The sequence below is a fragment of the Prinia subflava genome, chromosome Z, assembly GCF_021018805.1.
Source record: "Prinia subflava isolate CZ2003 ecotype Zambia chromosome Z, Cam_Psub_1.2, whole genome shotgun sequence".
Taxonomy (NCBI): domain Eukaryota; kingdom Metazoa; phylum Chordata; class Aves; order Passeriformes; family Cisticolidae; genus Prinia; species Prinia subflava.
Window position 1 is genome coordinate 36,226,236 of NC_086283.1, and position 27,376 is coordinate 36,253,611.

Below are 27,376 nucleotides of genomic sequence, written 5' to 3' on the forward strand. Positions count from 1 at the left end.
TCTTATCTACATGCTTTACTCCTATATACCCTTGGAGCTCTATCAGCTTTCACCTCTTTTGAATAGGTTACTTTTGTAAAAGGATATCCTTACCATTCCCACAGGTCGTGTTCTCATAGAAAGTTTTCCCTTCTTTCATCAGACCATGGGAGGGAGACTTTGTACCCTTGAGTGTAACCAAATGCCAGTGAGAGCTTCCATACTGGATGTCTGCATCCTTAAAGGAAGTTACAGATTGAATTGCTCATAGTCTGAAAATATATGGAGAAAAAAACACTTTGCCATGTCTCCCTATTTTACTCATAGAAAGCTCTAACACAGAGCTCTATATTTTTTAGTTTGCTAGAACTAAATCTAAAATTTGAAAAAAAATTTTATTAAATATAGTTAGCAAATCACGTACAGTTCAACAAATGTTGAAAATAGGTAGGGATAGCTACATATATTTATGCTGGGTTTGTGGGTCATCAAACACTGGAGCAAGTATCCAAAGATGCTGTGGACATTCTGTGCTTAGAGAAAAGGACTGTTTGTCTAGAGGACTTCTCTGGACAGGGATCTGAGCAAAATAATATAGTTACACCTGGTTTTAGTGCGGGGCTAGATGACTTCTATACATCCCTTCCAGCTTTGATGGTGCATAGTACTTAATGAGTTCAGACTCTAATGGACAATGTTTGCACACATTTTGAGCTTTAACGTATGGAACATGGCTGAAGACCGGGTTGTGAAACTTGTGGAAGTCCATTGGTCCAGTTCTCAAAATGACAATGCAGAAGTTTAGCAGACAAGTAATCCTGCATTGTAGTGACATCCTTGGAAGAATAAAGGGAGCAGTCATCTTAGTAGGACTGAGAAAGAGCAATGCTGTTGATAAACCTGAAAAACACAAAAGCTATTTGAGATCAGAAGATAGACAGTGATGTAAATGCTCAAGGATTTGAAACTGCACAGTCTGAAAGAAGGGCACTTTCTGGGAGTCAGTACATGAATACTGAAGGATCATCCCAGTGCCCTGGACAAAGGCCCAATATTGTAGTGCCTCGTCTGGCAAAGAGGCACTCTTGTCTGAAAGGAATAAAACAGAGTAACTAAGAACACATAAGGGTGGATGCTCGTGCTTCAACCTGGTTTTAACTAATAGGAACACAGGCCTTGTCCCCTTCTACAACCACTTAAAACAGATATAAGGAAATGCCGCTTGCCTCAATTGATATATTAGAAATTTACTATTTCCATTTTTAAAAAATTACAATATTTGGCACATGAAATTTTATGAAGATTGACTATTTTATGGACAAGTTTGGGCTAAAGGTGAATACAACAGAGTAATATTCAGTTTGAATTAAAAGGCAACCACTGTGCCCCCATCTTTAAACTTTAATTCCTACCTAAGCTTCAATTAGATTTTTCACCAGAACTTCTTTGTCTGATTTAAAGTACCATGTAGATATGTTATAGAAACTTCATTTAAATATATATTTAATTAGAAATGTTTTATGATTTTAATGAGCCTTAACAGTCTTTTGATGAGCAGTCAGTATAATTATAGTATTTAAAATTATTGGATAAATGCATACTTTATAATCTACTTTCCTTGCAACTATGTTTTCATGCTCAGTATTTTTAATATGAAGAATTGTTTCACTTTATGTCAGTTTATCTGCCTCTTCCTTCCACAAAATGTTTTATCTCTGAAATAAAATTAAATATGCATGATACTACTTGTATTGGATATTGTAATAGCACAGTTAAAAATCAATCTAAGAGATAAAAACTATTTTGATTTTGTTAGAGAAGTGACAAAATTGATAATTTGTTATGCACAAGTAAATTACAGACTAGCTCTGTCCTAAACATGTTGTCTCTTTTGTGCTTGAGGAAATTACCTGCAAAATTGCTGCAAAGACGTGTTGTGCTAGGTATTGTGCTATCAGCAATATGCTTCACTACCACAACATAAAGAAGGAGAGAGGCTCAGCAAATTTAGAAAAATAAGGAGGCTATAGAACTAGCTGTTAAAAGGGAAAAAATGGGCTTTTAATGCATCCTGTGCTTTATCACACAACCTGCATGAAGACCATTAACTGTCATATGCTGAGCCATTGTTCAGAAGCAGTACACATTAACTTCTAATAAATTGTTGTTACTTTGCTTTTTTTCTTTGAGTGTGTGTTTGGATGTGATTTTCATTAGTGAAAACTGAGCTCATAGTAAGTTGAGTCTTTAATACAGAATAGATGTGCTGATATTAGCGTAATAAGCCTAAAGAAGGCATCAAACAGTATTATTGTTTCTCAGGACCACAAATGAGTCAAATGTCTTCTCCTAGCTGAGAGAGTACTACAGGTGAAAAATGTTTGACTATAGCATAAAGTGTCAACCATTCCCATGCACTGACTTGATCTCCTTGGGCATGTAGATATCTGGCCATGAGGTAGTCATTTTTGATCAGCAAAGTTTTTAGTGTCTCACCCAGGAAAGGATATAAAAGAAGGGTTGCAGTTTTCACCAGCAGTGGTACAAACCCTGGTTTGTGTTTTCAGTGCTAGGTTCAGAAATTCTCGTCATCCTTTTGCAAAAGAACGTGAAAATTTATTCTGTTCTATTAAATTACTCTTGTTTCATGCACTGTCCACCTTTGAAGTGCAAGGAGAAATATCACTTGCATTCCTGCTTTGCAAGGAGATACTTGTGTACTGTCAGCTTCATATCTTATACTGTCATATGGAAAAGCTTAAGATATTTTAATTTCTATTACAGAATATGCACACTGGAGTTTTCTTCTAAGTATTTAAACTTTTTATTTTGAGCATTATTTATTACCAAGTCAAATAGTCTTTTTCTCAGCTTTCTACACAACTTTCCAGAAGTGCCTGTTCTATTTTGCCATGCACTGCTATGTTGTGTAGTAGTACCAAATGGAGTTCTAGATGTGTTACTGTAACTTTTTCTGGTGGTTTGTTCTTTGGGTTTATATTTTTATATTGAAGCATACTTAAAAATTTTAATACAGTTTGACTATGAGCCTTTTAAATTGTAGTTCTCTTTGACTTTTTTTTTTTTAAATGAGTTTATCATTTCCATAGCTGATATGTCTGTCTAGCAAATACTGATTTTAAGATGATTAACAGCTTTACGATCTGCAATACCATTTACAGAAACTGAGAATATTAATCCAAACACAATTTTCTTCTGGCATGAACAAATAATCTGTGCTGATTAATATAGTTGGTTTTGTTTCACTCAGCTTTCTGCCTTCTGTTCTGGAGCAGCATTTCACTGAGTTCCACGAAGTTGTAAAGTGCTTTTAGTCTTAAAAATATTTTTATCTTTGAAATAATTGTATAATTCATTTTCCTATTTACTTATCTTTCCCTACATTTAATATAGTCCTCCAAGAAAAATACTCTTCTCACTCTCTGTTCTAAGATTTACCTGCTTGTGATTTATGTATATATTTTAACCCTTTACTTTATCTTTGGATATTATTTAATCCAGTGGTCTAGTTTAAAAATTTTTTAATTACTTAGCCCAGTAATAGCCCAGTTTTGGGAGGTCAGTCTATTGAATAGACTCCAGAACAAATTCCCCTTATCTTTTTCTCATGATGCTGTATTGTGCAAGGAGTTGCAGCTTGCTTCTCTGCAAGTGTGAATATTCCTTGTTTACAGATTTTCAAGATAAATCTGTGTGCACATCTGGCAACTTTGCCAAAAAGGAAGGAACTGCTTAAGAGTGTCTGTTTCCATATTTCTGCCTTGTCCTTTTCCATATTTTGTGGTGTCAGTGATGCTGTCTCTTCCCTTTTGGCTTGTCACAATGGATAGTCAAATTTACAGGATTTACAGTGGTTAGTGGTGGATGTGAAGAGGAGAGGAGGTTATTTTTGATTGCCACAAACATGGGCAAAACTTACACCATGTATACAGGTATATGTATATATAAGCATTTCCTCTCCTATTTTGGCATGATATTAATTTTATTAAACTGTTTAAAGGCATTTTACATACACACAATTGTATTTTTTTCTACATATACTTGATTAGTGTAAAGTTAATGTTTTCTGTGGTACCCACATCTCCTGATATTCTAATGATTTTTCCATGTGGATTTTAGAGTGTGCAGCTTTACAGTTAAAAGAAATTTCAAGGCAGAGAATGAAATTGTATTCAAATACCCTTTCTTCTTTTTACACATCTTTTATAAGAAAGAGGTTGAGTATTTTTGATGGGAAAATATTCTTGTCTGTTGTCTGCAGCAGTGCAAAGTTTTAAGCACCAGGATGCCCACATCTGAAAAAGAGAATAAAGGTGTTAAAAGTTGGTTGGGAGGGACTATCTAAGCTAGAAAATGTAGGTGTGCTGTTTACTTAACCATAATTTATATAAGTTTAGGATAAAAATGAGCCAGACCTGTAATCATTTTGTGCTTGACTTGTGTGACATCTTAGAGGAAGAGGAGAACCCAAGATTTGTAGATTCTTGTGGTCAAAAGAAATTACAGAAGTCAGAGAGTCCACAAAAACTCACCAAATTTTATTAAAATTTACAAGCTTATCATAGAATATGCAGGGAAATCAATCAATCAATCAATCAATCAAACAAACAGACAAACAAACAAACAGTTCCAGTGTCAATTTAGTCAATCGAAAGGCCAGGGACATGGGGCGTGCATCCAGGCTCGGTGGAGGTACATTCTCACAGCTTTTTCCCACCCTGATGATAGCTGTCTCACTTTCTATGCAAATTAGTTATCGTGCACAGTCCATTCTTTCAGATCTTTCTGGAAATGGGTTGCAGGGCCTCAGGAATCTTGAGTGGCCTTTTTTCCCCCATGCAGTCCATGCCCACTTCTTGTCCTCATTCTTGTGGTTGTGCTGTGCTGTACTTATCTCCAGGAACTAGAACAAGGATGCGTGTCTTGGAAAAATGCTGCCCTACCTTTGCATGGCCTCCATCTGCAGCCACATCTTGTTTTTCCTCATGGTGGTTCCATAGCCATCTGGCTATTGGTGCTGGAGCCCCTTCTGGGATGCTCATAAGAATCTTAAATAGCCATTACAAGCACATCATCTCTTCCTCAGAGGAGACCCAGTCACTGTTGTATTGTTGTTGCAAGAAATAATACTTTGTTGTTGCAAAAAATAATACTTCTACATAGTATTCACATCTATCTTCATGGATTCAGCCATAGCTGTGACGGTTTCAGATACTTAGAAATCAGAAAACCTGCTGCTTAGGATGAAATAGAAATTCCAGGTGCCAGCTGCAGCAGACTTAGTAGGTTTTATGGTCCTAAGGCTCTTTGTAATTTCCGAATATGTCAAGCTCATTAAAAATACTGAATAATTAAAACAATTCCAATATATTTTCAAGTGTTTAGTCTTTTAATATTTTATCCTAAAATAAATTGCACATGGTGCTCCAGAATGCTGTTTAATTTGAGCAGAAATGTAGAGAAAATTAGAATTTCCAAAGAGAGGGAAATGTTGCACTAGGTTTAGCTTCATGTTCTCATTGGTTGTAATATCTCTAATTTCTTTATTTCTTTGACTGTTCTTTATGCAGGAATTATTCTTTTTATGAGAGCACAGGGCTTTGTGCTGATTTCTGATCTTTAGAAATACAAAGTCCATTACCAGGAGTTCAACTATTGCAAAGAATTACTATGGGTTTTATCTCTTTGATGTCTCAGACCTATCCTAGTCAGTGTCAATCTAATGCTGTTGCTTAGTGCCACGTTCTCCTGAAACATGGAAGCAGCTGCCAAAAAGTTAACATTTCTGTTTAAAGTGCTGAAAATGTCATTAAATATGCCATGCTTATTTTCCACATACTTTGGGCTCCAAAAAGCTGTCTGCTTTTTCCTTTTTTTTTTTTTTTTTTCTCCCCAAAATTTCCAATTAGAATCTGGATTGTCATCAAAACCTCTAATTTGGACTTCTGAAAGGTGGACTCCATGCCAGTCTCCATCATTTATCATCAGTCCTGGTTAACTGGGGATGTCCCAGATGACTGGGGGCTGACCGGTGTGATGCCCACCCAGTAGAAGGGTGAGAAGGAGGACCTGAGGATCTTTCTACAAGCCTGACCTCAGTGTCCAGCAAGGTTATGGAGCAGATAATCTTGAATGCCATCATGCAGCATCTACAGGACTGTTGCTATTGTATTAGGAACATCAAAATAATGGCACAGCTTAGGTATTGTCTAAAGAACTAGAGCAGAACTTTATTGCACATTGTGCTTTTTATAGACGGTCAGAGGAGACAAGAGATGATTGGCTCTCAAACTAACACTTCACCATCATCAGGCACTCAGGAACAACAGCCTTCAAAAACACTTTGTAAGTAAACAGCAAGTCATCAAAACAGTACCTGCAAGGACTGTTTTAATTCCCTTTCACAATTTCTCAGGCCAGTGTGGGAAAATTATGTGACATGCTTTCCTACAAACTTGGCTGCTGTTTGAACTCTTTCTCTGATCAGGTTTTCATCATCTGCAGAGGACAACGATGGAATCAGGCCCACCAGCATGGGTTGAGAAAATGCAGGTCCTTTATGACCAGGTGACCTGGCTAATAGATGAGGAAAAGGCTGTGGATGTTGTGTACGTGCATTTCAGCCAAGCCTTTGACACTGTCTCCCACAGCATTCTCCTGGAGAAGCTGGAAGTTTGGCCAGGTCACTCTTCACGGGGTTAAGAATTGGCTGGAAGGCTGGGCCCAGAGCGTGGGGGTGAACTGTTGTTGTTTAAATTTATGGGGGGGTCCCCGGGGAGTGCCCCCCGGAGACCCCCGGGGTCTTTTGGGTTCGTGGTGTTCCCGCGCTGGCAGGCAAGGAGACTCAGATGCCGGTGGGGTGCTGATGAGGTGAGGGTTTATTCACTGAGGGAGAGGGGAAGGGAAGGGGGGGGGAAGGGAGGAGAGGGAAAGGGAGCATCAGGAGGCCTCCAGGGGTAGAGGGGCAAGAGGGGCAGAGCCTTCTGCCTTGGCATTCTTATCACAGAGGTTCAAAGGGGCGCGGTAACATTCTCCAGCCAATGAGGTTACAGATACAGGATACTGCAGGGAGGGTACAGACTTGGGATAAACCATACATTTTCCAAGGGTGAGCCAGAGCAAACCATTTCCATAAAATGCAATCCCACAAGTCACCCTTTTTTTCTTTAAAATGTGAGAAGAGAAATATGACATATGACCATTAACAATTTAAAAAATGAAACAGTAATTACAGTTTTGCAGCATGAAACCAAATACAATTGCAGTAAGGATTATGTTATAAGGTGAACAGTTGATCTGACCTTGTAATTGCAGTAGACGGGTTATGTGAGTTCATATTGCAAGATTTGAAACAAGTTAACAAATTTGTTTGAGCCTTTCCAGCGTGACTGGCCTAATAGTGTCTAGTCTTTTCCAACTGGCTTTTCAGACCACCACAGCCCCCAGTTTAGGCTGAGGTGCTGACCTCTGCTCCCACTCTAGGGACAGGAAAACACGTGGAGTTCCCCGGGCTCCACACACGGCCTCAGATTCTCACCCAAGGATCTGAGCCAAATCACTCCTTTCACTTTCCAACTGGTTCAACCGCCTAACAAAAGACCCCCAGTTTTAGGTCATCAAAAGAAAAACAAAAGAAAAAAACTACAAAAACCGTCAAATACTTTCTCAGACACTCTATCAGGTTATCAATCACCCTCAGAACTAACTGAGGACAGTATAAACCCAAAAAGCGTTACCGATTCAATAGTCTACTACTGATTCGCGCTTTACAAGAAGACAATCTAAAAACTGCTTCCCTTGGATCCACACTTGTGACCTGAAAAGGCCTCTGCTTTCTAAATTAGAAAACAGGGGAATCTGCAATATGAACACACACAAAGGCTAGAAAGGCACGATTGTAAAAACTACTTCATGGGGATGGGAAGGAAATGGAGGGGTTTGGGACACCCTGCTGTTTGGCCAGAACAGCAAGGGACAGGGGCAGAAAAACAGGGAAAGGGAATCAAAGTAGCATTAACAATTATACAAGGCTGCAAAACTGGTATTACAAATTCACTTTAGCTTTGGGGTTTGGTTTCTTAGCGTTTACCTTGTGGGACTTGGAAAGCGGAAGATGGGACTGAGAGCACGTGGCCATGGTGGCCATGCGGTCACAGAGCAGCACGTGGTGTCAGCTGTGCCGTGCCGGGTTTAGCAGGAAGGGGTTAACTCTCAGGGGTTTGTTAAGGGAAAGGGGGTTAGGGAGAAGGAGCAGCGAGGGGAGGAGGGGGTAAGGGTAAGGAAGGAGGTTACACAATTTACAAAACCGAGTTTTGGAAGGTGCGGGGCTTGGGCACAGTTGAAGACTGCTTTTTCCTTCTCTGATGGCCGTCTGGCTGAGTTCCTTTCGCTGCTGTCCGGGGCTGCTTCGCCGCTGTTGCCGGGCGGGGGGAGGGGCACCTGTTCTCCGCGTGGCTTCTCCTGGTGCTGGGGCCCGCGCGCACGGCGGCGGGGCCGGGACCACGTGTTGGCTCGCGCCGGGACTGCCCCGTGCCGCGGTCCCGCCGGGCCGGGGCCGCTCCACCGCCGGTTTGCCGCCCGCGACGCGGCTGCCGCGGGCCGGAGGGTGCCGCGCCGCTGCCGCGCAGCCCGCGCCGCCGAGCCGAGGCGGGCCGGGGCCGCGCCGCAGCCACGCGCCGCGGCAGCGGTCCCACCGCGCCGGGGCTCACGCCGGAGCCTCGCCGTGGCGGAGCCACGCCACTCACGCCGCGCCGCCCGGCGGGGCTGTGCAGCCCGCGCAGCGCCGAGGCGGGCCGGGGCCCCAAGGGGCCGGGAACCGGGCCCGCGCCGGGCTGGTCGGCGGTGGTGGGACGGCCGCGTGGTGGCTCACGAGGTCTCTGCGCAGTGGGGGAGGGGCCGCCCCGGGCCGCGATGGCCCAGAACGGCCGCTCCACCGGAGACGGCACTGAAACGGAGTTACCATGGTCCATCTTATCTCAGGGTCGCTGATGCTGTTGCCCGACGTTGGTGCGTCATCTGTTGTTGTTTAAATTTATGGGGGGGGTCCCCGGGGAGTGCCCCCCAGAGACCCCCGAGGTCTTTTGGGGTCGTGGTGTTCCCGCGCTGGCAGGCAAGGAGACTCAGATGCCGGTGGGATGCTGATGAGGTGAGGGTTTATTCACTGAGGGAGAGGGGAAGGGAAGGGGAGAGGGGAAAAGGGGGAGAGGGAAAGGGAGCGTCCGGACGCCTCCAGGGGTAGAGGGGCAAGAGGGGCAGAGCCTTCTGCCTTGGCATTCTTATCACAGAGGTTCAAAGGGGCGCGGTAACATTCTCCAGCCAATGAGGTTACAGATACAGGATACTGCAGGGAGGGTACAGACTTGGGATAAACCATACATTTTCCAAGGGTGAGCCAGAGCAAACCATTTCCATAAAATGCAATCCCACAGTGAACGGTGCTGCAGTTGGTGGTCAGTGACTACTGGGATTCCCCAAGGCTCAGAACTGGGTGCAGTCCTGCTTAATGTCTTTGTTGATGGTGTGGGTGAGGGGATGGGTGTATCCTCAGTAAGTTTACTGACAACTCTAAGCTGGGCAGGAGTGTTGATCTGCTGGAGCAGGCAGGCTCTGCAGAGGGATCTGGACAGGCCGGGTCAAGGGGCTGAGGCCGGCGGTGTGAGGTTCAATAAGGCCAGTGCTGGTTCCTGCACTTGGATCATGTCAACCCCAGGCAGTACTGCAGGCTGGGGGAAGAGTGGCTGGAGAGTGGCCCAGGAGAGAAGGACCTGAGGGTGCTGATTGACAGCTGGCTGAACATGAGCCAGAGTGTGCCCAGGTGGCCAAGAAGGCCAGTGGCATCCTGGTCTTGATCAGAAATAGTGTGGCCAGCAGGACCAGGGCAGTGATTATCCCCCTGTGTGTCCAAAAAGGGCAGCAGAGCTGGTGAAGGGTCTAGGAAGCAGGTTATATGAAGAGGGTCACAGTTTGGATGAGAGAGTTGGGGTTGTTTAGCCTAGAGAAAAGGAGGTTATGGGAAACCTTATCACTCTGTACAATAGCCTGAAAGTAGGGTGTAGTGAGGTAAATGTTGGTCTCTTCTCCCTCTCAGCTAGTGACAGGACAAGAGGAAATGGCCTCAAATTGTACTGTGGGAGGTTCATTTTGGATGTCAGAAAGAATTTCTTTACTGGAGGAGTTGTTAACACTGGAATGGACTGCCCAGGGAAGTGGTGGAGTCACCACTGCAGGTGGTGTTCAAGAAAGGAGTAAATGTGGCACTTAGTGCTATGGTTTAGCTGATATGGTGGTGATCAGTCAAAGACTGGTTGATGATCCAGGAGGTCTTTTCCAGCATTGATGTTTCTATGATTCTATGATTTCGATATGGTTGACAGATAAATTATATCCCTGTCATGAGAGGATTTCTGAGATTTAGAAACATGTTCCCAACCTTTTCCAAGATGAAATCCAAACCTTTTAAAGTTCATCACACAGAGAGACAAAGTCAGGAGCCTGGCAGATACAGACTTCACCAGTGCTTAAGAGACCCTTTCTCTGTCACTCTCATGTCTCCCATGAGTCATTTGAATTAGAAAGATACAAGCATCCCACAATCACTCTTTCTCCTGTGTTAAAGAATTAGTCAAATCCTCATAGTATCAATTTATTGCAGCATGATGGTGTACTGTACAACTTCCCTTGTTCTTCCCACATCTCTGACCAAAGCTGCAGTGGTCCTGGATGGCAAAGGCCAACCTGTTAAACTTTCTGAAGATACTTTCTTGATTTTTAGCTATGAAATGTGTTTTGCTCTTGAAAATTATGTTTAAAAAGGTATACATCTCTTAAAAATGCTCACCCAATTGGTTTTCTGTCAGTAAAAGTTGTAAACACTTATTTTCATGAGCTTCCTTCTTACATATATACCACCAGGTTTTGGCTATTGCAACACCAACAGATTAATCAAAAATAATGTAATATGCCAGTTGCATTTGTAGTTATATTAACTAGAAGAAAATTCCTCAATCTCTGCTTGCACTAATAGAGCAAATATTACAATTTGAATTATTCTACTGAGTTAATTTGAAAACTAGAGCTTTAGACTTTTAAAGCAAGATTTTAAATCATAATTTACGATTTTTAAAGCAAAACACTAGTGTTTGATTGTTTAAAGAATGAATGAATAGACATATACAGGAATGAATGAGTAGAATATTACAGGAAATATGAGATATATTAAGACATTTCATTATGTCATATTTCTGTTTCATCATTCCCCTATTTAGAAACTACTCTAAATAAAGTATCTTGAAATATGGTAAAAACTATTTACAGAAAAAAGATTTCCATATGTATATATTTTGAATAAATTATTTTGCATGAGTTTAAAGTGTGTTTAATACACAGACCATGAAGTTAAATGTATTTTATACACAGCATTATAGAATTGATTTTTTATAGATGCTTTCATTAAGTTCACTCAGCATACTGTTCTGTAGACTCATCAGTCTTTGTAATGGGTTAAAACCTGATGAAATTCACCTTTGTTTATTCATCTTTTTTCTTCCAGTTAATAACAGTTTTAAGAGTGGCTTTGAACTAAACAGAGAAAGTGAACGTCTTTGCCAATTCATTCAGGAATACTATTTCTTCTAGTGCTCTCCCTTTCCACTTCATTGCAAGGTGTGAAGTCTGCATGATGGATTTCCAAAACTGTCAGTCATAATTTCACTTACCTTTCTCTTCTTAGCTTTTGTAGCTTTCTCATTTCTGGATGTAAATATTAGTTACACTGATGTAGGCAGTATTATCTTTCTTGGAATGAACTAGGGGAAATTACTAGTTTTTCTGTACCAAACAGAAAAAACCTCTTTCTGTAAAGATCTTTCAGCAGTGAAAGACCTGAATGACCAATAGTGAAGCCTACTGTGGATAGAGATCCTGTTTGTCTATCTCCATCTCCTCTCTATTTTTTAGTATGCTAGTCTAAAACTGATTTGTTGGACTATGTAGATTTTAATCTACAGATTATTTTGCTCTTCTTTGGGATGGTATCTCTGCTTCCATCAGTTGTTGCATTCTCAATCTGTCCCTAGGAATCTTCAGGAAGAGTGAGACAGGGTTATGCAAACAGATACCAATTTTTGAAAATAAAATAAGAAGCGTCTGCTAAATTTCTGGGCATGTTGAAGTCAATTTTTTTTGGTTGTAAAAAACCCTGGGGTATTCTGGCTGCAGGTCAAACAGCAATGTTTTTTCTTTATAATGGGAATGAAAAGACAAGCCTTTTTAGCAGCATATCATTTGCTTAAATTTGAGTAAAACTATTGTTCTGGTTTAGGGCAAATTTGGGAGGAAACCTCTGAATAGGGTCCCTCTGGGAAGCAAACCCAAACAGCCCTTCTCCAAGTCGGTCCTGGAAAAAATCTCCTTAGAGAAAAGTGGAAAAAACTATTTATTTAGCAAACAAAGTGCTCACAAGCATAAAGAATTAATAGTATGAAACAATAAAACCTCTCATTCTGTATTGGCAACTGATGAGAGATGGGAAGACTGATTTGGTGATCAGAATTCAATTTTACTCAGGTTTCCCAAAAGCTTATATACTATTTCAAACAGGTTAATAATTTCTACTACAATAATCAGGTTAAAAATCACACAGAAAACTTACGCATTTTACAACAATTCTTTGCTTGCAGGAGTTGATTGAATCTTCTCTCTTCCTGTAAGCAGGTGTAATCCCATCTCCTGTAATTTTCACATTTTTCTTCAAGTTATGAACTGAGTGAAATCCTTCTAAAAGGAAGAAAATTGCTATTTGTTAAAATTTCAATGCATTAAGAAGGGGACTGAACAGCCATAATAATCTTACATATTTAAAATATTAATCCTTTTATGCTATCATAGTAGCCTGTCCTTAAAAATTGGAGAAAGTTTCTTGTTGACAAGATTATGATTTTTTTAATACTCCTAAGCGTCAACACTGTAAAATTATCAAACATAGTTTCTTAGCAGATATATCTTATATTTGTACTTACAGAACATACGTATGCCATAGTAATCATCCTTGAAAGTTTAATCCTTTAAAATATTTACATTGGGTTTTCAGCACCTATAATGGAAAGGTTTTGTAAGTTGAAATCAAAAGGGGAGGGGTAAAGAGAGGGAACCAGTAGCTTATGATGTGAAAAACAGGGTATTTTAGTAGATGTGTTTCTATCATGTAATCATAGGCAGGTAAGTCATAGACATTTGCTGAATGAAAATATTGTTGGCATTCTGATCATAATATACTTCCTTCTTTGATATTCTTGAAAAATTATATTAATGCTCCAAAGAATTAAATTGAATCCATGATTACAAAGTTATTTTAAATTACTGAAAAGATGTAATCCTTTGAATAGTCACCTCCAAGCACTTAGCTTGGACATAGTGTTACTGACCCCCTTCTGCTATAAAATCAGCCCTCTTAAAGGCCTGCATCATTGCTCTGTTACTTGCATGAATATAGGTACATGTGTGTATATATATAGGTATAAATAAGTATGTTCTATGCATATATATTTGAAATATATGCATTTCTCAAATATACAGTGCTTTTAGTTCGTAAAGTCAGATAAGCAACTTCATGCATGCACTAGATGTTAGTGGGGGTAGTCTAAAGAAATAAAATAATGGGGACTGCCCAGCATATTTTTTACAGGCACAATGAAAATTTTTCTTTGCAGATCTGCAAACAGATTTAACTTTGCATTCTACAATTCAATAGAGAGAAACAAAAGGATCACAAAAAATTAGTTCTGTATAGCAATTTATATAAATGGATATATTCATGTTATTTATAAGCAAGCAGAGCACATTGCTAAGGAAACCTGAGCTGGAATAACGTGAGCTGCCTGGGTTACTGAATACTCCCCCCTTGCACTTTGTTAGCTTGGGAGTGTGCAAGCCAAGACTTCCTCTCTTGCTTCTTATTTATGAGGAGAAACAGAAGTCCTCCCAGTGCTAGTCATTTTGACCTCATGATCTAAGGTGTAAGCTGACCAGCAAAAAACTTCAGTGATTCCTATATTTATCTGTGCTGATGGGTTTTGCTGTATCTAGCTGAAAAATATACTACTTTTTACCCCCCTTGATTAGCCACATGCAGCACAGAAAGGAACAGTACACAGAGAAAAGTATTTAGGTGATTCATGTCAGGTTCATGCAATATGTCAACTATTTATTTGATATTTTAGCATATTTTTAAATATATTTAAAAATTTTAATTATCTATACTCACAAGTTATTGGCTTGAAAAATTTTGATTTTTTGATTTTTTTAAATTAAAAATTACAAAGGTGATGGTATTTTATTCTAAACATATGCTTTCTTTTAAATACAAATAATATATTAAAAGTTGGGCTTTCTGGATACTTGAATTCATCTCTTTATGGTTAAATGAACTCTAAGCAAAATGTAGGTGGTGGTATAATGGGTTGGTTCAAGTAATTCCAATATCCTTTTAAAATGCTGATTTTATTTAAAATAAAAGATTCCAAGGTTCCAAGATATATCAGACTGAAATAAAACATATGCCACCTCTGAATTTGAATTTTTTTTCTAAGAGCTATGTTACTAATGATTTGAAACAACAGAAGTATGCAAGTTGGCTGTTCAATTGATGAATCTCGTGCTTTGAAAGTAATTCCTAATGGTAATTTTATTCATATTCACATACTTTAACTGGCTAGTTGGATTTGTCTCAATTACTATTGCCAGAACAATTGTCACATAATTTTGATATGCTAGTAAAAACATCTTTTGGACAAACTGACTTTAGAAAACATTGACTTTTTCCACTTAAACACAAACAGCTAATTTCTCATCCCGTTTAGAACGATAAACGTCTTACAACCTTCTTCCTTACAGTCCAGTAGTCTTTTAAAAAACAATATGGTCCCCAGACTTAAAGCATAAAATTGGAAAAATTTCTCAATTAATAAGAGACCAGATGCTGGTCAAGTTCATTTCATAGATCTTTAATTCATGGATGCTGTTAAGTGAATGCACAAAAGACATTCTTATCTTCATTGGATCTGCTTAAATGTCTTAAAAATAGATTACTTTTGGATAAAATGAAAATCCATTGGAATAACTTCTTATAAAGTGAACACTAAAGAATGTCCAGACTGGATGCTATTGAAGATTTTTACCAATGCTATTGTTTAATATTCAATGAAATGTGCTGACAACTATGAAGTCACTATCTTTAAAAGAAATCTGCTGATTTATTGTTAAACTTCCATCAGCCAAGACTGCTAGGTTTCTGTATTACACCTCCAGCAATAACTGCTTTGAATGTATTTAATTAAGCATTTTTGGTTGTTGTCCTTGTCTTAGTCTATGACAATTTTATGGTGCAGACTCAGAAACGTTACCTCCCTTCTCCCTGTCTACTGATAAGGGGAGACAAATGCAAAAAGATATAGATGAAAAGATTAACATTTTACTTAAAGAAAATAGCAACAACAAAGAAAACAACAAAAATCACTAGATACACAGCTGCTAAGTCAACTGGCTCCTCTGGGAACAAAGAAAACAAGACAGCCACCACCCAGGCAGCCCATGTGCCCCAGAGGACAAAGATAAAATGGTAGAGAGGCTCTCCTGGCTAAATCTTCCCCTCAGAAAGAAAAAAAAAGCAAGGAATTCAGGGGGTCATGGTGGGATTCTGCTGGCAGATGGGATGTGCTGGTGTTGTCCAGGGCAGGCCCAGGCCTGCAGTACCAGTTTTCCTGTTCTCTCTGTGTGACAGCAGGGGTGCATGTTTGGGATGTCACTCCTACCACTTGCTGCCTCTTCCTGCCACCTGCTGGACTCTCTTACAGCTCAGCCAGACTCGGTTGATGCCAGTGCTGCCCCACTGAGGGAGAGGGAAATTGTTCACTGGGCACAAAAAACTGCAAGCCTGGCCCAGACATTCCTGGCTGCAGTTTTGGATCTGTCACTTTTCAACCATGCTATCCCTTGAACCATGAGCTTGGGAGTGGTCCCTCTGCCTCTGCCTCTTCTTAGCCCAGTTGTCCTGCAGAAATGTCCTGGAGGGCTTGAAAATGGGAAGAAACCCACAGGTCATACAACACCAGGGTCTGCTGATTGCTTCACTCTGGTGAGCCAGACTGGTACATACCTGTTCCAGACATGGCATTATCTCTGCCAAAACCATGCCTATGACTGATGTGAATGGTATTATAATAAACAACACTGAAAACTGCAACTCTGTACCCAAACTAGAACTCTCTTTCATGTTGCCAGCCCAGATCTATCTTTAATTTTGGCAGCCCAATCCACCTATTTGTTGTTGCAATGCTCCGCATTAGCTTGACTCATAGGCATCTAGGCCTCCACATGACAAACTTCTGTGGTCAGCTTCACTACCCTAGCAGCAATGTCTAGCCAGATTTTTACAGCCTGGATGAGTTTCCTTCTTCAATGTCAATTGGCCTTTTTCCATCATTCCAGCCACCCCCACAGATTGTTTGCTACCATCCACAAGTCAGTATGGAGGTATAGTGTTGGCCACTTCTCTCAATCAGCAATATCCAAAGCCAGATGAGTTTTCAGCTCTGCATCCTGACTCAATCCACCTTGTACTTTCGTAGCTTCTGTGAGCCTTGCTGCTTAGGCTCCAAGATGGCAGCTTTCCATTTTTGACTTGTCCCTATGATACAGCAGGAACTGTCAGTGAAGAGAGTGTGTCACCTCTCACTTTCTAGTAAAATGGTGGGGCCTCCTCAGCATGTACCACCTAATCCTCTTCCTCTTCGGATGACAGTTCAAAACACTCACCTTCAGGCCAGTTTGCAATCATTTCCAAGATCCCAGGGTGATAAGGATTTCCCATCTGAACTTGCTGTGTGATCAGAGTGATCTGCTTACTCCAGGTAGCATTGTTGGCATGACGTGTTGAAGGGATGTTCCCCTTGAACATTCTGCCTAACACTCCTCATGGTCATCTTACTGGGCATCTGGATTTGGTCTTACATTCCTCCTTTGGACAGGGATGACTGCTATTAGCTTAGGCTGCTCATCTTGTTTAACTGCAGCCTGAGTGACTGTTGTGTCTGCCAGTTTGCTGTTCTTCTCTTCTGGCTGTAGCTGCTGCTGTATATATATATATATATGTATATATACAAGAAGCATGCAGGTAAGCATTAACTAGGGCCCAGCACAGAGCAATAAGTTACCCATTTCTGGAATTGCCACAACAATTTTATTTCAAATATTCTGCTACCTTATCAGAGTTTTGTATTTGTTCAGAGGGAGACTTCCAAACTATACTTCCTGATATGTGATACAAGACAGCACAGGCTTTCACACTGAGGGTAGTGGATATTCCATGGAAGAGTTCCAGAAGGAGGCAAAAATCTGGTGGCTCTCTGGCATTGACCCCCCCGACAACAGACAAACAGCTGGGCTGGAGCCTCTTGGTGTTCTTTCTCTCCTTGGCTCTGCTCCCCAAGGCTTGGTGCTGGAACGAGGTGGCCCCGCTCCAGCCAGTCCAACTCCTGCAGTCTTGGAACAGCAGCTGTTCAGTTCACCTCAAGGTAGATGAAAGATTGCTGCTGCAGCTTCTCCAAGCCAGAGGATGAGAACCTGGACCTCTGCCTATATTTTTTGCCTGGGCCAAGCAAAACCAAACCGCACAGCGCCATGGAATGCGTGGGCAGGGAGGCTTCAAAAATGCCCACCAAAAGCCCAAAGCTTCCTCCTCCCCAGTCCCACACAATACCAGTCCCAGGTTTAAAAGATACAGCAACCATTTTTGGGCATAAAGCAGAGGACCATGTACTACACTATCATCATAAATCACTCCAAGACACCTCCCTGGAAATCTCCATCCTGACTCCAAATGTGTTGTAGACTGTCAAGGGGAGACAGAGCAGAACTAGCAAGAATATAGTGTCCTTAGCATCCAGAGGGAATTCAGCTTTCTCAAGAAGTGGTGTGTCAGACCTGAAAAAGAGAAAGTGAAAGGCAAAAGAAAGAATCATCTTCTCCTCCCCTGTGTGATTATTAATAACCCCCCAGACATAGCAGCCCAGATCAGGACAGGAAAAAACAATGAATACATTTATTAAATGATCTTCATTGCCTTTGATGTTATCATTCCATAAACTGGTATCACAAGCTGCATCAACTGTGTCTTGGTGCCTCTCCCTGATCTGAAGAAGAACACTATCACAGGCAGATGGTTCCACATATTTGCACACATATACATGGTTAGGTGCCACAGTGCCATGACCAGACCAAGCAACGTGGTGACTAGGAGTTCTGTACCCAATATAGAAATTATTTGGTCAAATGTATTATTTTTTCACTTTCTGACATCCTTTTAGTTGGGCGCCAAATATGTCTTAATTTAAGGCAATTCTACAGGGCAAAGACTCTGCAATAACTTCCCTCCCCTTAGTTTTCAATCATCCCCTCTACCAATGAGGAGAGACAAATGTGAAGAGACGTAAGTAGAAAAACAAAAAGCAGTTTACTAAAAGAAAACAGCAATAACCAAGAAATACAAAGGCAAACAGTTAAACCCTCACCCATAAATGCAGAGGAGGTCCCCCAAACTGTCTCCGGGAACACAGATATAATGGTGTAGATTCCACTCTCCGGGCCGTGTGGCCAGGACAGGACAGGGGCAAAGGCAGCAACACACCAAACGAGCGTCCTTGGTCCATGGTTCATTTTGCCTCCTTTCCCAAGCAACTGTGGGAGCGGGGGAAAACTAAAACCTAGAAAATGTATTTCTCTCCTGAAGGAGTAAGTGCTGCTGAAACGCCGGAAGAAACTTCTCAGCATACGTAGGGCCAACCCCTCAGCAGCTGGAAACTTGTGGAGCGGCTCCGACCCTTGGCGACAGGCGGCTGTCCTGAGCAGCAGCGGCGGAAAGCCCAGGGAAACATCTCCCTGGGCTCCAAAAGCGGTGGTTGCTACAGCAACCGTGGCAAGGGTCGCTGTCTTTTTTTTTAAATCAGTTACTGGGAGGCCGTGGCTAGCAGCCTGTCAGAGAGCCCTGCGTTCCGAGGTTCTCATGAGTCTGGAAAGAAAAAACAGAGAGCTCCACGCATCTGTTCCCAGCATCCCTCCCCTTTCCGTGAACCAGGCTAAAACACAGAGGTTCTGCTTCCAACTCTGGGTCTTGAGATAGTAAATACCTTGTACATATTGATGAGAGAAGATAGGGAATGCATGATTTTGGGTCACCCCTAATGCTACACTCTACCTCCTATCCCTGTAACTATGACAGTCCTTCTAAGCAAAGAGATCCTCTAGTTGAAAACATGCAACAAATCAAATCAACTAAAATTAATTAGTTCAGCTCATGTAGTACTGTTTCTGAATAACGCTAATGACCATAAATTCAAATTAAGGCTTGCACAACTTCTTTCTAGATTTGAAGAGAAGGTACATTACCAAAGGGAAAAGGGGAAACCAGTCATCCTGTTAAACAGCATTCACTGGGGATGCTTGCAAAAGTAACTGCACTGAAGGTTCATACAGCCAGATTTTATATCATAAACCAGAGAATAAAACAGACAGACATAGCAATTAATTTTACCTAATGTTAATATACACATAAGGTTAAGTAAGATAGCAGTCACACATGAGTGGAGTAATAGGAAATTAATTATTGCAAAACCTTGATCATAGGCATTCAGTGCTTATAATTTTATTCATAGTATGCTTTTCTTGTTCTGATACTCCTTCAGGCAGTAATATGGGTTGTCAGATTCAGTTTTTAAGGTAAAGGTGTGAAGGATATATGCTAATTTATACATGTTAATGGAACATATTTTTTTCCTAATTGTTTTTTAACAATGAGATTTTACTACAAAGCACATGTTCTCCTGGTTTCACAAAGCTTTTAAATAGATACAAAATGTACACCATGCTCTATTGCCAATAATGACTGTTCTCTTCTTGCAAATATAAGGAATGAAATATATTTATATTTCCCACCATTTTGTATTATAGTTGATTTATTCACCAATCTGAACTTATATATGGCTTCTGGTTTTTCAGTATGAATGAAGACCTAAGAAGTGTGGGGACAGGATTAAAGTATTGGTCTTGACAGTTTCCTAAAAGCAGTCCTTGTTTGGCTGATTTTTTACATTTCCTACTTCTCTGTATCATTTTATGGCTCATTAATAACCTATCAGTTTTAATACTTGAAAATGTGATTTCTAGTTTTAGTATTGGTGTTTTACATTTTGTCTTCGGGTGGTCTGAACTGCAAGCTTACACTTTATTATCTACTTAGAACGGAATGAGATTAATATTAAATGGATATCAAACCCTAAATATCCACAGAACTTGTAAAAGAGGTAGAGCCACAGAAGTGGCTACCATTGTGTAGGCATAATTGGAGTGATACAAACTTTACCTGACTACATATCAGCACTGTTGCTGCATTTATTATCCTGTTTTTCTTTAACAGAATATTGCATGACTTTTAAGGTTCTATATTTGACTACTACTACTACAAAAAAAATTCCCTCACTTTTGCAGTTTTAGTGGCATTAGCTTTCAATCCTAAACTGGAAATGAGTATTCACATGGGGAAGGAAGACTCTGATATCTTTTATTTCTGTTTAAATTGTTACACATGTTGATTAAAGAAACAAAGAGCCACTCAGTTTTGTAGTATTTTGTAAAACAGTACTGTCACTGCCAGAGAATTATGACAACTCACATTAAATATTTGGGTTGGACTTCATGTGGTGACATTTCACTACAAATTTAGAGAGTATTGAGAGCATCTGCTTAACTTCCAAAATGTGTGTTAGCTCTTCCACTTTTTCTCTGCAAGTTTTACAAGGTTTCCACCTCTACCAATGTGTGTGTGACACATAAAATGGAACAAACAACAACAACAAAAAGTACTGTTGCAGAAAGTATAAGAAAGATTTTGTAGTAGCTTTGACAAATTGTGCCAATTGCCTCATGCCCATGCCAAGTTCTGTGCGGCAAGGTTTTTGGGGGTTGTAATTTATTTGATTCAGTAATCTCAGCTGGTGTAACCACAGCTAGGGAGGGCAATGAATTGATAACAAGTCCTGTATTTTTTTACTTGTTCTAAAGACTAATTTAAAACACATTAAAAATTAATAAAATGTTTTTTCTTTCAGATGGGAGATGAAAGAAGATGCACATCTTAAAGATGAAGAGGACGTTATGGTGGAACACTTAAAAAATGTTTATTTGACACAAAGAACTCCTACATCAGAGGATAAAGAAGAACAATTACCTTGACAGATTTTGGGTAGCACATTTTTTCTGGATTCAACAAAATTAATGTCATAACTCACAGGACTAGAAAGCTCAGAAATATGTATCTTGACTAGGAGTTCTAAACTAAAGAGTCTTCCCCTGTTATTGTTTGGTCATCATATCCATGAAGCAATAGTGCACACATGCATCAGGTGAGGAACAGTACAGGAAAATGTCAGTGTCACAAAACAAGGAGGTCGTATCTCAGTACTGCAGAGGCATAAACCTGAATCATAAACTAAGAATTGTTTCAAAAATACAAAACGCACCCTGAAAATAATGCAGTTTTAGACACAGGCTGAGCAAATGCTCCTGGTTTCCATCCACCACTTTGGAGTTGGAGTCAGATTGCCCCCAGTTCGTGTCACTCAAAGACCTTTTCTCTCCTTTGGTGCTTGCTTATTAAATGACCCAAAATACATGAAAAGGCACAGGTATAGACCATACACCTACAATCCTTTTTGAGTTGCTCCAAGATGAGTATGCTTGGCCATTATTCCCAATCAAAATGCATCAGTATTACTGCCCTCACAAATCCTTATTTAGCATTCAGTGTATTTTCTGGCTTAAAAAACACATTATAGAGAAACTTCACGAGTTTTGAGAAGCATCTTTTTATTTAAAGAATTATTTGCAGGCAGTGCTCAGAGGATTATTTGAACAGTGAACTGAGAAAATAATAATTTAATACTTTTTTTTGATAAATATAGCAAAATTTCATATTCAAAATCCTGTTTGATATTCAAAATTTTCTGAATATTAAATATTTTTCTTAATATTTGTCCTACATACTGGATAAAATTATCAACATTTTTTATACAGAAGGTTTGGTTAATATCTCTTTAGCTCTACAGAAATAATCTGTAATTTTTCTGGAAGTTTCTTTCATTAGAAGTCCAATGGAACTATTTTTTCTGCCTGATGTGATCCTGCAAAGGGTGCAATCTGAGCAGAGTTATTCGTGTTCTCAGCACATCCTCACACAGATTCTATTATGGACATAATGTAGACCACATCAATAGGATGAAGGCATGCTTTTTTCCCTAAAGGCTTCAGCAGCATCATGGGTAACCATATTAGTAATGCTGATTCAGAGTCTTATCTGAAATGCAGGTTTTTCTCCTCTAAAGTGCTCTTTTTTCTTTTCATATAAAGCATCAAACCATTTAAAATGAAAACGTGAACAATTGCATCCTACAAATCTCCACAGATCTTGTTACAACACTGCTACACAAAAGGGCTGTGAGGCACTGGAGCTTAAAAGATGCTTAAAATATTAATTAAAGAATAAACTAGACATTTTCTTCTGCTGCAAGTGTAGTAATTTCAGATCATAAAGGAAGTGATGAAGTGTAAAAACCATTTATCTTTGCTTTGTATTTCACCTTAGAAGATTAGTGGTGGACTTCAGGTTTAAAACATGTCTACAGAGATCTTCCATGACAGCAGGTTTGGTATTCTGACAAACAAGGCACATATTCCAGGCCATACAGATAATGTGTTTGTGTACACGGAAACTGGAGTTGAGAATATTCTCTCCTATTTTATCAAAATCTATTGTACATAATTAACTTTTTGTATAGTCACATAAAGTGCCTATGTGGTGAAACTGATTGAAATATTTCTTGTGCAAATGCTCCCCTTCTGGGAAACACCTACTCCAAAGAGGATAAACTTTGCAAGTGAACAAGTTAATTGAGAATAAGACCCCTCACTTACACTTAAGTGGGAATATCCACACTGTTGCTTCCTCATTCCACTGGCCTCGGGCTACTGATCCAGCTTCTCCAGATCCCTTGTAAAGCCTTCAAATTCTCCAACAGGTCAACACTCCTGCTCAATTTGGTGTCATCTGCAAATTGAGGATGCCCTCTAGTCCCTGGTCCAAATAATTGATAAAAATATTAAATAGAAATGTCTCCAGTACTGAGCCTTGGGGAATTCCACTTATGACTGGCCAATGACTAACATGCATAAGAACATAACAACATAAATGCATAACCTTTGCACAGTATTTTATTTGGGTGTTTTTCCTATCCAAACCTAGACATGCTTCTTTTAGGGTATTTGAGTGCAAGCAAATGTGTATTTCAAATTGTACTTGACCATCAATCCTTACTGAGAAATATCAAGGCTTGTTGCTGGCAATGCAACCATTCCAAGTAACCTTTAGGGTATAAAAAAACCATCATCTTGGCAATATTACTTAAAGTTGAATACACATTTGTACAACATTCATATTTGTTCAATAAAATTACAGTAATAATAACAATTGTACAACTGAGATTGCTAAGTAATATGCCAATAATTTATCAATTATTGATAAATTGCTTGCTTTGAACTTAAACACTTAATTGAAAATTGAAAGAGCTGACCATTTTTCCATTGCATAGATGTATTCCACAGATGCTTGTGTGTAAAATAAGGAATATTTTTATAACTGCAAAACTGCTGCTTTGTTTGGTTTTTCTTCCTAAAACAATAGTTCTATATTCTTTAAAAAGTTCTGCTGATTCTAAAATGATTTAAGATTAAATTAATTTTTAAGAATGATGCAATGTCCTGGCTCTTTGACACTACCTATTTATCCAGGAATGTCTCACATGTATGTTTAACCTACATAAATGAAAGCAACAGATTTCAGGAATCAGGTTTGTTGGCTCCAGTGTGGGCCCAAAGTGTCATGACCACTGCAATCTGATCATGTTAATTTCTCCTGAAAAGCTGGTCAAAAATAAGAACTAAAATCTGTTGTGTACAACTGACTTTTCTAGGTGGGCAAGAGCTGCCCTCACTGGCTCAACTGAATTAGCTCAAAAGGAAGTTATTATATTTATAGAAATTAATTGGATCAGATAGCACAAACTAGGTTAACTATACATTATCATTAATGCTCACACCTAATTATCATTTAACAATTTAATATACTTAGCTCCTTTACAAAACAGGCTTCAATGGGAGACTTCATGGCATGGAATATCTGTAATTAGGTTTGTTTAATGTCCCCTTCAGAATGCTCCAAATCTTACTATCTTTCATCTTTTGAAAGGTAATTAATAAAACTAGGAGCAGGGCAAAACTGAAGTTGCTTTAATAATAATGAAACTCAAAAAGAGAGGAGAGATATTTTGGGAACAGATTAACATGTAGACACAGCCCTGTTTTCTAGTGACTGCTGTCCTGACAGACTCCCAGAGGCCATGCTTTATTTTAGGAGAGGGAATTTGATGTGTATCTACGCTATTTGCTCAGGAAATATGCGCGATGGCAAATGGATGTTCTCTAATTCACCTCTACATCATCACAGCAGTGCATGGTAGGCATGAGGCTGGCTTCTTCCAATTAGCTTCTGCTGGTAGAAATATTCCATTTCCCTCTCAGCTGGAAGGTCTTCACAAACTACTAGTGAGTCTTATGTACAGTAAAACATCAATTACATGCTGATATAATATTATTTTATGGAGCTCCCTAAAAATATGTGCAATCATTTCTAGTGACAAACACTACTCACACTCCCATGGTAACAGCTGAAAGTCAGAGGGACTAGATTCATTGCCCAATTATACATGGAGTGAGAGAATAACTTGATGGCAACAGGGAGATTTCTGAGTGACTAGATAGATCTTGAGGAGGTTCTTGTTGGAGGAAAGCCACTTTTCTGTAGTAATTTTCCATATTGTAAACGGTGTTATGAATGGAAGCAGAATCTTTAAAAATATTCTAGGTGTAATAAGTAAAGGTGAGCTTGCTTTATCCTCTACCTTTGGACTCCACTTGCACTTGAAATGCAGTCTGAACTAACTGACATTGGCAGGAAGGCAGTACAAGAAAAGAATGCAAGGTCTTGAGCAGGTGGGGCTAAAGACTTTGTAATACCCATCAGTAAAATGATGGAGGAATCAGATCATTTCTCTTTAGCAGCATCATTTGAGAATAGAATGTTACCAGTTATTGTAGCAAGTGAAATGATATGGTGCTGACAGAAGAACTCTCTACAATCTAAGGACTCTTGCAATGAAGTGAAAATAAATCCAAATACTTTTTTTTTTTTTTCCTGAAGAAAGTGATTCTGTAACAAGTGTCTCAGCAAGAACTGGCAATGACCAAATACTAATGAGTAAAGTGCTCTTCTGAATCAAGACTGTATCTCTAAATTTAGTAAGCAACTATCCCTAAGCTGACAAGAAGTCACTGAAATCATGGCTGGTACAAATTTCACTACTAGATGAAGACCTTTATATCCCTGAGAATTTCAGCTGTTAGTAGCTTGCAAGCATCTCTGAGAAGATACAATGTAAAATCTTCTACTGAAGAAAGTGTGTTTATGTTAAAATAGCTCATTATACATTTTCTGCCTACGTAGTAAAACTGACTGAAACACCTTTTGTGAAAAAACTTCTCTTACATGTGAATATCCACACATGGATTTGTTCCAAATGGGCTGTTGACCTTTAAATTCACACACCTTGTAATCTTTAAACAGCCACACTGGGGAAAAAACCCAACAAACACCCTCCCCCCCCAAACCCAAAACAACAACGACCAACCAACCAACCAAAAACCCCACAACCAACCAGAAAAAGGACAGAACAAAACAAGACCTTTGAGTCCTGTTCACTATGCTTTTTCCCTGATTCAGCAGTAACTCACTGGGTAACAGTAGGACATCTGCACATCTTTTCAGTCCCTCCAGGGTTGGTGCCTCCACCATGATTATAGAATTTCTGCAGTAAATTGATCCAAGCTCCAACTGAGAACTGCCTCAGCATCTACACTGCCCTGAGTTACATCCATACTCTATCTGGAAATAAGGCAAAGAACCACATAAATATGATCATATTCAACAGGTTTGATTTTTTCCTATTACTTTGTCAAACAGAGTACCATGTCCGCCGTGCTAAACGCAGGTTTCAAACTTCATTGATGATGGAGGTTTGCTGCAACAGTATTTAACTTCTGCCTTTTAGGGCAATCTTTTAGAAAAACAGTATCTATTCAGCTCTCCCAGTAAATACAAACATTGATTAATTTCATTAAACAAGCACTGAGTCATTAGAAAACACCTGATGAATGATAACAATGCACCTATAAACGTTCTTTACAATAACTATTAATGTCATGGTTATGTATATTCTGTACCTAGATTAATTTACTAGAGAATGGAATATGATTATACAAGCAACTTTGATAAATTTTTGATTGCCTACTTTCCAAGAATTTTATCATTTTGTCCCATAATCTGTCGTTTTGATGTAAAAGACAGTAACTTTTGAATACTTGGTTTCCATAAAGAAATACGGTCACGTAGTTCTTCATGGGTCAGCTTGACTCTGGGTTTTTTTCCACCTCAATATTGCCTTTCTGGCATCCTTGACAAACTTACTGGTTTATTAATATTGCTGTAATTTACAGTTTTTAGTACTGCTGCCACTCAGTTATACATGTGCAAATATTTGATCTTCTTGATTGTTACACAGACCTAAAGTAGTATGGGTCCTAAATGGATAATAACTTCAGGTTCAGGATTTGAACACTTCTGCTCCTGATGTTCCACATGAATCTATGTTCTTGCATTTTTCTAAGCTACCTTTGTTATCTGGGATAGTGGGAATTGTGCTGCTAGTGAGTTATATTTTTTACTTAAACCAATGTATTTTGCCTCAGGTTTATTTTCTCTAATTTCTCTGAACTTTAATTTTTGGAAATCCATAGAACATCTGTTTTCACAACCTACAAATATCTAAATACTAATCAGTAAAGCCTATGCCTTCTCAAACTTGATACAGGGTCTTAGAGAACCAAGAATTCAATAAATGTAAAATTGAGACCAATCACCTGCACGGTAATCATTCAAGAAATGTAGTAGTTGTTTTCACTTGGATTTCCTCTTGTCTGTAAAATTTAGAAATTTAATCTTTAAAGAGTTGTTTGCTAATGTACAGGACACTTTGTGCATGTATAAATATATACATATTCCATGTAATTAACATGTCTTTAATGGATTTTATTATGTGGATTAAGATTATACTTTTCCTCTTGATAATGGAAAAACATTGGAGAAATAAGAAGTTGAAATGGC

The 27,376-nt window shown here is 39.3% G+C and overlaps 1 protein-coding gene across 1 annotated transcript in view; it reads left to right on the plus strand.

Moving 5' to 3' along the window:
* Nucleotides 1-23,850, plus strand: part of KIAA0825 (KIAA0825 ortholog) — a 245,789-nt gene extending 221,939 nt beyond the window's left edge. Inside the window, exon 20 of the mRNA XM_063421905.1 lies at nt 21,156-23,850. Within this exon, the coding sequence (XP_063277975.1) occupies nt 21,156-21,279 (124 nt within the window). The 3' untranslated portion in view covers nt 21,280-23,850. The remainder of the gene's footprint in view (nt 1-21,155) is intronic.
* The last annotated feature ends 3,526 nt before the right edge of the window (nt 23,851-27,376 follow it).